We start from the raw sequence: 15,215 nt of genomic DNA on the forward strand, positions 1-15,215 counted from the left end.
GGAAGAAAGGAGGAGACACAGCTCCTCCTCCTGATACTTGTATTAAATGGCTCCTCCAGCGACTTTTCTCGAAATCAGTTCTTCAGCTTCAAGTCAACATCATGTTGGTGACTCTCTGTGGTCTCATCACTGCTCTAACATGTAAACACTTTGACTTATTTTGCACACATATATTTTAATGTCAGTGTGTTTCTCTTGACTCCATGTCTTCTTGTTGTTTGCAGGTGTGAGTGGTGTGACGGTGCTGACACAGAAACCTCCTGTTGTGTCAGTGAGGAAAGGAGAGACAGCCACCATGGACTGTAATCTGGGGACTGTTACTAATGATGCTGCTCGGTGGTATAAACAGATTCCAGGAGGAAGTCCTCAGTATGTACTGACGTTTCATCATAGATGGAGTTCTCCAAACTATGGCTCTGGATTCTCTTCTCCAAAATTCACATGTACTCATCAGTCAACAACAGATTATCGTTTGATCATTAAAAATGTGGAGGAGGGAGACTCTGCAGTCTATTACTGTAAGACATGGGACAGCTCTGTTAATGAGTACACATCACAGAGATTTACACTGTGACAAAAACTTCCTCACTATTACTTCTGCTTTTTGTGCATAAACTCAGTGCACCAAAGGCACACAATTAGTTCTTAAATATTGCTCTGTTAAATTTACCCATTGTATTTTTTTTTTCATTTGCACTTTCACTTTAAATAAACAAAGCACCAAAATAGACTCACATTATTCACACATAAAACCTCACATCATCAGCTTTTAATATTATTGTACTGTAAAACATGTTTGATCAAAAACATTCTCACATTGTTAACTAGTTAATCTGATTTCAAGCCACAGTAAGAAAAAAAATGAGTCCACACAAATCCTCTTTATTTTACAGTTCAATAATTTCACTAATTCATGCTTCACTAAAATTCAGCCAAAATAAAATAAGACTGCATCAAACTCAGATCAGGTCCTCTAGTTGCAGAGAGTTTTTATTTTGAATCAGCTTTAGTTGTGGATTGATTGTGTTAAAAGTTGTCATTGTTGTGTTTAAAATTTTAAACCTTTCCTTAAAATGCAGGCACGTTCCATGTAAGATTCTGGTTTCCTTATTTAGTAAGGAATGTTTACTTCCTGCCGTTTATGGGCTCCTCTGTACGTTGTATATGGTGGACTATTAAAGGGGGTAATGCCATATATGGGGTGAGGGGAGATGATCTTTTTATGACTAGGGATGTTGTAAACATATATTGTGTAGTAGGAAGTCACGTATACAGACACATACACGCACACACATTCACTCACATGCTCGCACATACACACACGGTGCCTTTGCTTTTGTGACACACTATATGGGTTTTACAATTGGGTGTTGTGTGTTCATTGAATACAAGGCTGCGAGGGGAGTTTGGAGTTGGCTACAGGCTGCTTGTGTAAGTTCTGTGAGTGCAACCTCCCCTTGCAAGTAAACCGAACGAGTGGCTCTTGTGTTCTGTCTGTAGTCTCTCGTGGTCTGATTCCAGCAGGGTCGTGTGTTTAGACCAAACATTTAGTTCATCAGAAGCATGTTCATGAGGTAAAAAGAGAATGTAAACATATACAGATCAGTATATTTCTCTAAGTTTATTTATTGCCATTATTTTCTCCTACTATCAGCTCTGTTAAGGAGTACGTATCACAGTGATTTACACTGTGACAAAAACTTCCTCACTATTACTTCTGCTTTTTGTGCACAAACTCAGTGCACCAAAGGCACACGATTAGTTCTTAAACATTGCTCTGTTAAATTTATTCATTGCATTTCTTTCATTTGCACTTTCACTTTAAATAAACAAAGCACCAAAATATACACACATTATTCACTCATAAAACCTCACACCATCAGCTTTTAATATTATTGTGGTGTAAAATATGTTTGATCAAAAACATTGTCAACATGTTAATTTTAAATCAGATTTCAAGCTGTAGCCTCTAGCTTCAGAGAAGAAGCATGTTAATGAGGTAGAAAGAGAATGTAAACATATACAGATAAATGAATTTCTCTGTGTTTGTGCATGTCTATTGTTTTTTTATTTTTTATTTTTTTTTAGATAATCAATGTATCTAATTTGTTGTTATGAAAGAGGAATATACTGCTTCACTGAGTGAATGGGTTAAATGCAGAGAGGAATTTCCCCACGGGGATCAATAAAGTATACATTATTATTATTATTATTATCATTATTATAAACCATATAATATCATGTTACGGCTGTGACAGGCAGGATTAGGACTCAAATGCAGGACTCAAACAAAAGGTTCAACTGAAAAAGGCAGTTTTATTTGCTGTGACAAAAACCCGGAATATTATAACTAAGAAAAACAAAACTGGAAATTAGAAAAACACAGAGCTAGAAGTTATCAGGTGCCACAGAGAAAACACATAGCAATGAGGGAGTATGATGGTACAACATAACAATAGACAGAGGAAAACACAAGACGTAATACACAGGGAGTAATGAGGAAATCAGACACAGGAGGAGAGCACAGCTGGGAGCAATCACACATAACCGGACGTGAAGGAAGCACAACTGGGAACATTAAGAAAGAACACGAGACTATCAAAGTAAAACAGGAAGCAGGAGAAGGAACAAAGATACAGACTTGACACAAAAAACCGACTGACAGCGGAAACAGAGCGAACATGGGTCACAGAGGCTGTCTCCCAATTCAGGGTCTGCAGCCTTAAAGTATGCAGCCTCAACGATCCTCAAGGGCCACGTACTTAAAGACTGCTAAGGCCGGAAGTGCGAAGCTTGTGAAATGGGACGGTCTAGCCTCCGTTGCGCTGCCCAGGTTGCCTAGCAACCATGATACTAACAGCTAGAAACGTTTCATACAGCTTTGTTTGACAAAAATTAAGGATAAAATCTTTTGTTCATTTGTTTGTTTGTTTCTACATGAGCTTTGATCATTCTCTGTAAGATTAAGCTCAGCTATTTAACAGCGTATATTTTAAAGTAAAGGCTGTAAAACCAAGTTAGTTCAAACGTCACTAATGTCACATAACTTTGCCGACATGTGGCCAACAGTAATGTTTTAATGATCTTCATTATTAAACATTTGCACATAAATAAGTGACATAATATTCAGTACTTACTTAAGTTTACTCTTTGGGCGCCCCTCATCCGCCGTTTTTTTCGGCAAAATTATCCACACCCACCGCCGCGCTATGCATTCTGGGATATGTTGGGCCACGAAGTCTACACCGCCACGTCCTTAAAATTCAGGGAAATGAAGGACGCATTTGAGGGCCGCATTTCGGGCAGCCTTCGAATTGGGACAGCCTTCGTCGCGTCGCGGTGACGTAATCGGCCTTAAAATGCAGCCTTTAAGGCTGCAGACCCTGAATTGGGAGACAGCCAGAGACAAGAGTAACTAACAGTCACAGGGAGACATGACTGACTGGGGAGACACAGGAGATGAACGAACACAGAGACAAAGGTGACTCAACAGGAAACGAAGAACACAGGAACAGCGCAGAGAAAACAGGGAGGAAGAGACTAAACACAGGCTGAGATAAATACTAAGGGAGGGAAAACTAAGATCACTGAGAACTTGAAAGGAAACCAAAATCATGAACAACAGTAATCAAAGAATATAAATCCAAAACCTGAGTTGCAGACCCGAGACCATGACATATACTCTGTTTAAGTCATTTATATTAGTTTTTGAAGAGCAAATACAAAGATTATATGAAATCATTGAGATTGAAACAATAATGCTCACACAAAGGCAATTTTCACTGTATGAAATTATACGCCATCAAAGTGTTTAACTCCTCTCTGGAGGGGAGAGGGAGGGGCAACAGGAGGACAAAGGAGGGGGGAACAACTAAGCTGTAGTGCCTTTTTACTGTGCAATACTTTTTGTTAATAACCAACGGTGCAATAGACTTCAATACTTGAAATGTGCAATACTCTTTATTTATATATGTCCCTGTATTTATATATGTGTATATATGGTATTCTGCTCACATTCTGTAACTTCTGTCGGTGCTGTGCTATTTGGAAACCGAATTTCCCAGAGGAACCCACCCAATGGATTAATAAAGTTTTTTCTTATCTTATCTTATAAATTATTTATATTGGTAATTTAAGTCTTTTATAAAAGAAGGCTGTTTTTCTGAAACTCCTCTTTCAGTTCTGCTCTCCTCTGTGTCTTTATACAGTGGGGCAAAAAAGTATTTAGTCAGCCACCGATTGTGCAAGTTCCCCCACTTAAAATGATGACAGAGGTCAGTAATTTGCACCAGAGGTACACTTCAACTGTGAGAGACAGAATGTGAAAAAAAAATCCATGAATTCACATGGTAGGATTTGTAAAGAATTTATTCGTAAATCAGGGTGGAAAATAAGTATTTGGTCAATAACAAAAATACAACTCAATACTTTGTAACATAACCTTTGTTGGCAATAACAGAGGTCAAACGTTTACTATAGGTCTTTACCAGGTTTCCACACACAGTAGCTGGTATTTTGGCCCATTCCTCCATGCAGATCTTCTCAAGAGCAGTGATGTTTTGGGGCTGTCGCCGAGCAACACGGACTTTCAACTCCCGCCACAGATTTTCTATGGGGTTGAGGTCTGGAGACTGGCTAGGCCACTCCAGGACTTTCAAATGCTTCTTACGGAGCCACTCCTTTGTTGCCCGGGCGGTGTGTTTTGGATCATTGTCATGTTGGAAGACCCAGCCTCGTTTCATCTTCAAAGTTCTCACTGATGGAAGGAGGTTTTGGCTCAAAATCTCACGATACTTGGCCCCATTCATTCTGTCCTTAACACGGATCAGTCGTCCTGTCCCCTTGGCAGAAAAACAGCCCCATAGCATGATGTTTCCACCCCCATGCTTCACAGTAGGTATGGTGTTCTTGGGATGCAACTCAGTATTGTTCTTCCTCCAAACACGACGAGTTGAGTTTATACCAAAAAGTTCTACTTTGGTTTCATCTGACCACATGACATTCTCCCAATCCTCTGCTGTATCATCCATGTGCTCTCTGGCAAACTTCAGACGGGCCTGGACATGCACTGGCTTCAGCAGCGGAACACGTCTGGCACTGCGGGATTTGATTCCCTGCCGTTGTAGTGTGTTACTGATGGTGACCTTTGTTACTTTGGTCCCAGCTCTCTGCAGGTCATTCACCAGGTCCCCCCGTGTGGTTCTGGGATCTTTGCTCACCGTTCTCATGATCATTTTGACCCCACGGGATGAGATCTTGCGTGGAGCCCCAGATCGAGGGAGATTATCAGTGGTCTTGTATGTCTTCCATTTTCTGATGATTGCTCCCACAGTTGATTTTTTCACACCAAGCTGCTTGCCTATTGTAGATTCACTCTTCCCAGTCTGGTGCAGGTCTACAATTCTTTTCCTGGTGTCCTTCGAAAGCTCTTTGGTCTTGGCCATGGCGGAGTTTGGAGTCTGACTGGTTGAGGCTGTGGACAGGTGTCTTTTATACAGATGATGAGGTCAAACAGGTGCCATTCATACAGGTAACGAGTGGGGGACAGAAAAGCTTCTTACAGAAGACGTTACAGGTCTGTGAGAGCCAGGGATTTTCCTTGTTTGAGGTGACCAAATACTTATTTTCCACCCTGATTTACGAATAAATTCTTTACAAATCCTACCATGTGAATTCATGGATTTTTTTTTCACATTCTGTCTCTCACAGTTGAAGTGTACCTCTGGTGCAAATTACTGACCTCTGTCATCATTTTAAGTGGGGGAACTTGCACAATCGGTGACTGACTAAATACTTTTTTGCCCCACTGTAAGTGTCATTGATTACCACTTCATAATTAAACAGGTGGAGACAGGAGACTCTGCTGTGAGGGCGCTGTAAACACATAATAAATAACAACTGACTGAGGATGATATTTTAGTGATACAACATTTTACAACTTTTAGCGATAACAGAACAGCTAAATTAAAGTTTAGTTGATAATCAATCATAAACACGTGGGTAGAAAGAAAATGTAACGTGTGAGCATAAAGACATCAGTGATAAACATTTGTTTCTTTTACAACAACTTTTTTCAAGAGTAGTTTCTTATGACAAACATGAGTGTAAATGATGAATATGAATCAGAAACATGTGAAATGTGAAACTCCTCATAAATCATTTGATCTATGAATGAAAGTAGTTTTGTTGAATCTCCTCCTCCTTTAGTTTCCTCTGTGTCTTTATAAGCTCCAGTATCTCTTCTCACAATCTTACTCACATCTCAGCTGAACAGTAAAGATCATTTACACCTCACACTGACAACATGCTGTGGACCCTCTACACTCTCATCACTGCTCTAACATGTAAGAGCTTCTTCTCATTTCTGTTTTAATTCCATATTTAGAGCTAAACTTTAACCTTCAGTTTTTTTTGTGTTTCCTGGCAGATGTTGATGCAGTGATCGTGTTGACCCAGACTCCTGCTGTCCACACAGTTTCTCCAGGTCAACAAGCTGTTCTCAACTGCAACATAGAGAGATATGATGGGAATTATGTTAGATGGTATAAACAAGTTCATGGAGAGGCTCCTCAGTATGTTCTAAGATTTCGTCATTCTGGCAGCTCACTTGAATTTGGAACAGGATTCTCCTCAGACAGGTTCAACTCTAAATCCTCATCAAACATTGATTACCAGTTCATTATCAAGCGAGCAGAGACAGGAGACTCTGCAGTGTATTACTGTCAGACATATGATGACTCTGCTTCTGCGCACGTATCACAGTGATTCAGGCTGTGACAAAAACCTCCTCATTAGTACTTCTGCTTTTTGAGACTCTGTCACTTACAGATTATAGATTCATCAAGAAAATTCTAAAGAAAATGCACCACCTTCAGATACTGTGTTTTTAAATACTGGATTTCTAGTTTTTTGTTCTTTAATTAAAAAATATAAAAAGGAAAACAATGAAACAAATTCACAAATTATCAGATAAACCAAATTACACGTTCTCTCATACAATTTGGTGCAATTCTCACAGTAAAAAAGTTGACTGTGCATGCTCGTCTCAGAACAGTTAGGACACTTTTTATAACAAAAGAGACTTCAACAATAAAACTGTTTCACATTTGTCAAAATATTAATAATCAGTCAATTATTTAAACTCTGTGATGAATGAATGTAAAACTTTGACTACTACTATGTTTAATTTTTGTTTTTTTTCCCTCAAAATATTACTGATCATTGAAAGACTTCTGCAGGGTGTAAATGTAATGAGAAAAAAAAATCAGAAACAAAAATGAAACATGAAGAACATATTTTAAACTTTACATCACTGATGAAATCGAGAAGAGCAAAAATAATACTCGTCAAACCCTATGCATGAGAAAACAGACAAAGAAAACACATAACAGTATAGTCCAGTAAAGTCACACTACATACATTCAGCAACCACTTTATTAATTATGCCTCTTCCACTGCTCGCCACAGTCATCCAAATATCTAACCAGCATTTCACATCAGCAGCAACTCAAAGCATTTAGGCATGCAGGCATAAGACTGCTGAAGTTCAAACCGAGCATCTTTGAAAGCCCATCTGACCTTGAAGTAGGTGGGCTACAGCAAAAGCAAGAAATTTTAACAGACATTTTATAGACACTACTCACAGGTCTAACTGTTACATTCCAACTGCAGCTTAACTGAAGTGTCGTTAACAAGCAGTTAAACAAAAATCCAAAGCTATACTGAAGTTAGACCATCTTCATTTACATTTAGTAGTGATCACAAACATATTTATGAGGCAGAAGGAAAATGTAGAAGGGTGAGGATAAGGACACTAGTAAATGTTTGATACTTTTACAACCACTTTTCAAGAACATTATTTTTGTCAGACATGGTGATTAAACATGACTTTGGTAATCTGATGGTGTGATTGATTGTAATTATTGTATTATTATTGTATATATTTTTCTATCATTTGTACAAAATCATGATGAATATTGTAGTAAATAATTAATATAGATAGCTGTGCAGTCAAAAGGGTTTTATTTACAACATCGGGTGTGATAATTAGAAGACGGTTTTGTCACGAGGTTGATGACAAACTGGGGGTGAATGAATGTCAGCCTGAGGCTTAAATCACTCTGGCTTGATTGCCTGTAATTGGCTCCAGGTGTGCAGCAACTGGAGGAGGTGGCATTCCCCTAACAAAATATACTTTGTTATTGATGACTGATAAATAAAAAGAAAAAAAAGAATACAATACAGTTCTAGAATTGTGTTGAATGGGATTATTTTACAACAAACTATTGCCAATAAATGTAATTGTCATGGCAGGTTATGCCGGTGTGTTTGTTGAACGGACCCAAGACCAGACACAAAGGGACATGGAACTCAGGGGTAAACAAAAGGCGAGCATTTTTTGTGGCTGATAACATGAACTCAAACAAAGGCAAACAGGGGCGAGAGCTAAATGAAAACCTAAACTGGAAGAACTGAAATAACTGAGACAGAGGAACTATGAATCGACTAAGACAACTATGATATGGTAACTATGAATACCTGCAGGGAGGTAACACAGATGATCCGACAAAGACTGAAAGGACACACACAGACACACACAAATATAAAGAAGGGAGATTAGGGGAAGTGGAAACACATGAGGAAACAGCTGACACAATAGACCAGGGGTAAATGGTTCTTATATAGCGCTTTTGTACTCTTTTGAGCACTTTATACAACTAATTCATTCACTCAATTACACCCATTCACACAAGCACTTTCTTCTGAGCTCTTAAGTGCTAAGTATCTACCATTCATGCACATCCACACTGCGATGGACGCATCGGAGAGCAACATGGGGTTAGTATCTTGCCCAAGGATATTTGGCATGCAGAATGGAGCAGCCTGGGATCAAACCATCAACCTTCTGGTTAGTGGCTGACCTGCTCTGCCACCTGAGCTACAGGTACACACCAGGGGTGTCGAACTCTAGGACTCGAGGCCCAGTGGGTTAGATCTCACCCTGGGTCAACACACCTGAATCAAATGATTAGTTCATTACCAGCCCTGGAGAACTTCAAGACATGTTGAAGTTCTAGCCCCGTTCTAGCCAACTTACACTGGCTTCCTATTAAATATCGATTTGATTTTAAGATCTTGTTGTTTACTTATAAAATTTGAAATAAAAGGGCGCCAAATTACTTAGCTGATCTCCTCTGTCAATATAGCCCTAAGAGAGCATGAAGATCACTGGGTCAATTGCTTTTAGTGCAACCTAGATCTCAGCTGAAGACTAGAGAAAACTGTGCCTTTGCTGTTGCCACACCCAAATTATGGAATAATCTTCCTCTTGACATTCGCGCATCTGAGTGTATTCAATCTTTTAAATCTTGTTTAACCTAGCATCTGAGGCTAATTAGAGTGATTTTCACCCGGCTTTGCATTTGCATTATGTAATTATTTTATATCTGTATTTTATATTTTTTATATTGTGATTTTATTTGTGTTATGGTATTACTGGAAAGCACTTTGGTGTACTTTGGTCTTTAAATGTGCTATACACACAAATTTGATATAATTTGATATGATACATGTTAAAAATCAGAGTAAAGCAAAATGTTTAAGTGATGTGTTTATTTGCAGACATTCAAAGAAACATCTATTTTTCATATATCAATAAAAGCATTGGCTATAAAATATTTTACTTTTTAGTAAGCAAGAATACACTTTCAAAGTAGCCACTAACATAAATTCAGAATGACTAACCTGAAATTGTTGCATTTTAGTAAGGTGAAGATATGAGAACATAATTAACATGTAACCACATTTAACTGTTTTACTCTAAAGAAATGCTCTGAAAATGCCTGTTTTTCCATATTTGTAGACTGGAGATTATCATTACACAATTCTGCTTGAAAACTCAAAAGGAAAGGTGACACTGGTTTAAAACGTTGGTTGTAAATTTGCAAATAAATCTTCACACTCAGTTAATGAAGCATCACATCTCTCCTCCTCCCTCTCTTCCTGTCCAGGATACATCTGCAGGTCTCGGTATCTTTTATAACTTCATGCAAATGAAGTCGTGTCAGTTCTCTGTAACATTAGATGAGACTTTCCCTGACTATAAAATGTGATTTGTATTATTATATTTTCAGGCTGCATTTCACTACAATTTGGTAAATTAAAGGCAGTTTACCTCTTTGGTTTGGTCTATGAACTTCTCATAATAAAATAAACTAAATGGAGTCCAGCTATGTAACTAATCTTTACTGCAGCTCTACTCTCAACTCTACTCTTATACAGGAAATGCCAGTGACTTCCACGTGTAAAATCATTTGTTTTAATTGTTCTTCCATTATTGCCTGTGTTGTGCACCTGTTGTTGATTGCATTAAGGCTAAAGGAGCTGAAATTGATTAACAATCTAACAAACCTCTGCTACTTGACTGATCAGACCAGAAATCTAACTGACTTGATGCGATACTCACACTGGATGTTCTTAATGGTTTTTCATAGTTTGGAACTTTTAAGCTGAAAACTTAATGTTGCTGCAAATAATGCTAATATCATTACTGTCATTTTGTAGAATTTTCTAGTCACTAACGTAACGTTTAGTGAGGTAGATATACAAGAACCTCAGCATCATTAAAAATTTCTAACAGTGTTCTCTAGACAGTGATGAATTTAAATTTAGCAATATTCACATCAAGGTTTATTTTTCTGAATAAAGCACAAGTTTAAGTATAAAATATAACAAACTATAATCCTGTCTCATTTTAGATGTAGCGATGGTAACCATTCTAAAATTCAAAACAACAATCAAACAAACAAACAATAAATAAATGAACAAAGGGAAAAAAAGAAGAAAACAACAAGACATTACCAACATCAGTGTTTATGAAAATAATGTTAATGATACAGGTTAGAGAAAGAGGGGGAAATCCAGTGCTCCTCCTTCTGTCAGTCTCTCTGGGTTTCAGTGACATATTTAATGGTTCACACCTCCTCTCCTCTACAGAAGGAGTCAAATTTCTTTCCAAATTACAAATCCATTCCAAAAGCACAGTGACAACATGCTGGTGACTCTCTGTGCTCTAGTCACTGCTCTAACATGTAAAGAGTCTAAAATATACTGAAGAATAGATCTCATGTTACATTTAAATGTCAGTGTGTTTCTCTTGACTCCATGTCTTCTTGTTGTTTGCAGGTGTGAGTGGCGTGACAGTGGTGACACAGAAACCTCCTGTTTTATCAGTGAGGAAAGGAGAGACAGCCACCATGGACTGTAACCTGGGGACTGTTACTAATGATGCTTGGTGGTATAAACAGATTCCAGGAGGAGTTCCTCAATTTGTGCTGTATTTTCATTATAGCTATAGTTCTCCAACCTATGCCTCTGGGTTCTCCTCTCCAGAATTCACATCCACTCATCAGTCAACAAAAGATTATCGTTTGATCATCAACAATGTGGAGGAGCGAGACTCTGCAGTCTATTACTGTAAGGCATGGGACAGCAATAATGCTGTATCACAGTGATTTACACTGTGACAAAAACCTCCCCACTGATACTTCTGCTTTTTGATGCTCTTTTTAAAATACCCATTCAACAAACTCAGTGTAAACCCACCACCTTCAAATAGTGTGTTTATTGTTATTTTTTTATTTATTTTAATGTTCATCAATGAAAACCCACCAACTTTCGAGAGTGTTTTTATGAACACGAAATTACTCTTTTTGATACATTTTAGCAATCATCACTGAAAGTATATAAAATATCAAGGAATATGATGACCACCAACAACACAAATTGTCACATATGTACACAATGATGTACGTGTTTTTAAATAAGAGCAATGTGACAAATGATTGTCTAAAATTCTGATAACTGTCACATTCTAGCTGCAGTAAATCACATTAATCAACCTAAATAGATACTGTTAAAGTTCTAAAATGTTTCCTATGAAGTGAAAATGCAGCAAAATTAAATTTTATCTGGTGCTTGCTTCTCACTACAATTCTTTTCACACCTCAACTGAATAGTAAAGGATGTTTACACCTCGCACTGATAACATGCTGGGGACTGTCTGCTCTCTCATCACTTCTCTAAAATGTAAGATGTTCTTCTCATCTGTTTCATAGCCCATCGTTTTGAGAAAGACATTTCACTCATGTTCTTTCTGTGTTTGTTGGCACATGTTAATGCAGCGGAAGTGTTTATCCAGATACCTCCTGTCCACAAGGTTTCTCCAGGTCAAGAAGTTGTTCTCAGTTGCAATATGGTTCAATTATGTTAGATGGTCTAAACAAGTTCCTGGAGGGGTTCCTCAGTTTTCATTCTGGCAGCTCACTTGAATTTAGAACAGGTTATCTGTCCCCAGAGGTGGGAAGTAACCAAGTACAAATACTTACTTACTGTACTTAAGTACAAAGTTTTCAACAAGCTGTTCTCAACTGCAACGTTGAGAGAGATGATAGGAATTCTATTAGCTCTATAAACAAGTTCCTAGAGAAGATAATCTGTATGTTTCTAAGATTTCTCCAATTCTGACAGCTCAAAAGCTTTGAAACAAGATTCTCCTCAGAAAGATTCAACTCTACGTCCTCATCAAACATTAATTATCATTTAACTATCATGTTCGCAGAAATAGAAGACACTGTACATATCACAGTTGTTCACAATGTGATACAAACCTCTTGGCAGTACATATGCTTTCTTAGACTCATTCACTTGAGTATAGTCCAATCAAGAAAATGCAGAGTAACATACAACGTTCAGATAATGTCTTATTAAAAATTGGATTTTTTTTTTACCATTAACCTGCTCAAATACAACATTAAAAAAAGCTGAAAGCTTTTATGTCGGCTGGTACAAACAGGTTCCTGGTTCTTCTTCTCATTTCTGAGATTTTATCATTCTCACAGGTCAACTGCATTTTCAGCAGGATTCTCCTCAGACAGATTAATATCTAAATCCTGACCAAACACTGATTTCAAGTATATTATCAATCATTCAGAGACAGGAGACTCTGCTGTGAGTTTCTGTCAGACATGGGAAGACTCTCCCAAGAAAGCTGGTTCATAGTGAAGCAGACTGTGGCTACAATCTTATTGAGAGACAGTACAGCTCTGATTAATTCTGGCCAATAATGAGGACTTTATTAAATCGTGCACAAAGCAAGTGACATGAAGGAATAAACATGACTACACACAGAGAGAGACACAGTTATAAAATACAAACAGATGAAGTGAATGAGATGTTGACAGTGAAAGTTAGTCTCTACAGGATGTTTCAGTTCCTCTCCCCTCATCAGTGACAGTCAGGAGGTTTTTGTACAGCCATGTATACAAACTGAATCACTGTGGTATTCGGACAAGGCACCAAGCTGATTGTGACAAGTAAGTACTTTTTAAATGATCATAAAACAAGATAGATTTTGCGAAAATCTGCTTATTATTACTTAATTCAATATGTTTCTTGTTCAGCATCATTTTTTATGATTTTGTACAATCTGAAATAGTTTCAGGTTGTCTCATATACAGGAGGCATAAATTACATGTTTAAAAAATGTGAAATGGTGTCAAACCAGTTCTCTGACAATGGTGTGAAATATGTTGTTTTCCCCTTCTTATTGCTTTTAATTTATGTTTAGGTTGGAATTTCAAAAACATACATAGGCCCGTTTTCTCTTTCTTCAATAGTTGTTAACACTGTTACTAAAGTTCAAAATTACTTTGAAGTGATTAGAACTTTTCTTTGATTTGAAAGAAAATTACACACATTAGCTGACATGTTATGCAGAAACGTGTAGAATTAAATCAAAGACATCTTACATGGAAAATTAAACAGTAACTAATCATATTTTATTTGGTAAAAATATAAAAAGAAATTCAAACAATATGTTGGATCCATATATTTTGGTATTGTACAATAGTTTTGTTTTCTTCTAACTTTATAACAAATGTTATGTTTATTCCATATTTACTCTTCTTGATTTCTTCTGGTTTTATGACTTCATTTCCAATTTCCTTCTTTCCTTTAATTTAGCTTTTTTTTGTTTTCTGAACATCTTTCATGTATTTTCAGGCTCCAGCCTCCCCCCTCCTGTCCTGACAGTCTTCCCTCCATCCAGTGCTGAGCTCCAGTCCGACACAGCTTCTCTGGTCTGTCTGTCCAGTCAGTCTGTGCGTTTTGCAGATGTGAGCTGGTTGGCTGGTGGGAGTCCAGTGAGCAGTGGGATCTCTACCAGCACTGCTGTTCAGAGACCCGACCAGACTTACCAAATCAGCAGCTCTCTGACCATCCAGACATCAGACTGGAACATGGATAAGGTTTATACATGTAAAGTGTCTTTGGGCTCACAGACTTCAGAGAAAACCATCAAGAAGTCAGAATGTCCCACTGAATAGTTGAGGATCAGAATTTGCATTTAAAATCTGCTTCTTTACTGCTTGTGCTGTTTGCTCATTACAGTCGTTACATGTTAGAAATCTGAATAAAGCAAAAGGTTTAAGTCATGTATTCATCTGCTGATTGTTAATAAGTATTTTCAGGAATTCATGTTTTGCAATAAATTAATAAAAGCATTGGTTAAAATAAATGTCTTTTCTTGTCAATAAATAAGAAATTGTGTCACTGTTTTGTTAGTAACATAAATTTAAAACGATTAAAATGAACTCTTAAATTTTAGAGAGGGGCACATATAGAAAAAAAACACTCATAAGCAAACCACTTTTTAAATGTCTTCTTCTCATAATAAAAACATTAGTATATTTTGAAATACACGCTATGTAATATTTGAACACTAGAGAGCATCATTTAACAATGCTTCCTGAGTATGAGAGAGGGCAAGTGTCACTGGTTTAAAATGTTGGTTGTAAACTTGCAAATGAATCTTCACACTCAGTTAGTGAAGCATAACCTGTCTGCTCTTCTGTTTGTTCTTGCCCAGGATGCACCTGCAGGTCTTACTAACTCATTTATAACCTCAAGTAAATGATGTATCAGCTCTGTGTAAAATAAAATGGAACTGCTGTTTTTAATGGAAATGTTTCAGTTCATATCCTTTGATCATTCAGAGACAGCTGAATACTGTTAGACAATGACACATGAAGGCAATCCATTTCTTCCACTTTATAAAAAGGCGTCTCCTTCAAACATTTGCAAGAAAGTTATCTTCTCATAAAGATTTCCCTTTATATACCAGTTGTGCTGTTTTTTTGCAACCTACAATGAGCAAT

At 37.4% G+C, this 15,215-nt stretch overlaps 1 protein-coding gene across 4 annotated transcripts; it reads left to right on the forward strand.

Moving 5' to 3' along the window:
- The first annotated feature begins 63 nt into the window (after window positions 1-63).
- Window positions 64-14,575, forward strand: LOC146519974 (immunoglobulin lambda-1 light chain-like). Of its 4 annotated transcripts, none has more exons than XM_085157409.1 (4): window positions 64-141; window positions 225-552; window positions 13,342-13,373; window positions 14,062-14,575. In XM_085157409.1, exons 1-4 carry the CDS (start codon window positions 102-104, stop codon window positions 14,382-14,384), a joined length of 723 nt encoding a protein of 240 aa, XP_085013535.1. In that variant the 5' UTR covers window positions 64-101; the 3' UTR covers window positions 14,385-14,575. The 4 variants fall into 4 exon arrangements, with proteins under 4 accessions (XP_085013535.1, XP_085013537.1, XP_085013538.1 ...); XM_085157411.1 differs by lacking the exons at window positions 64-141; window positions 225-552 and adding exons at window positions 6,034-6,344; window positions 11,185-11,501 and having other exon boundaries at window positions 13,340-13,373; XM_085157412.1 differs by lacking the exons at window positions 64-141; window positions 225-552 and adding exons at window positions 6,038-6,344; window positions 6,428-6,753 and having other exon boundaries at window positions 13,340-13,373.
- The last annotated feature ends 640 nt before the right edge of the window (window positions 14,576-15,215 follow it).

The sequence above is a fragment of the Neolamprologus multifasciatus genome, chromosome 4 (genome assembly GCF_963576455.1).
Source record: "Neolamprologus multifasciatus chromosome 4, fNeoMul1.2, whole genome shotgun sequence".
NCBI classification, from domain to species: Eukaryota; Metazoa; Chordata; class Actinopteri; order Cichliformes; family Cichlidae; genus Neolamprologus; species Neolamprologus multifasciatus.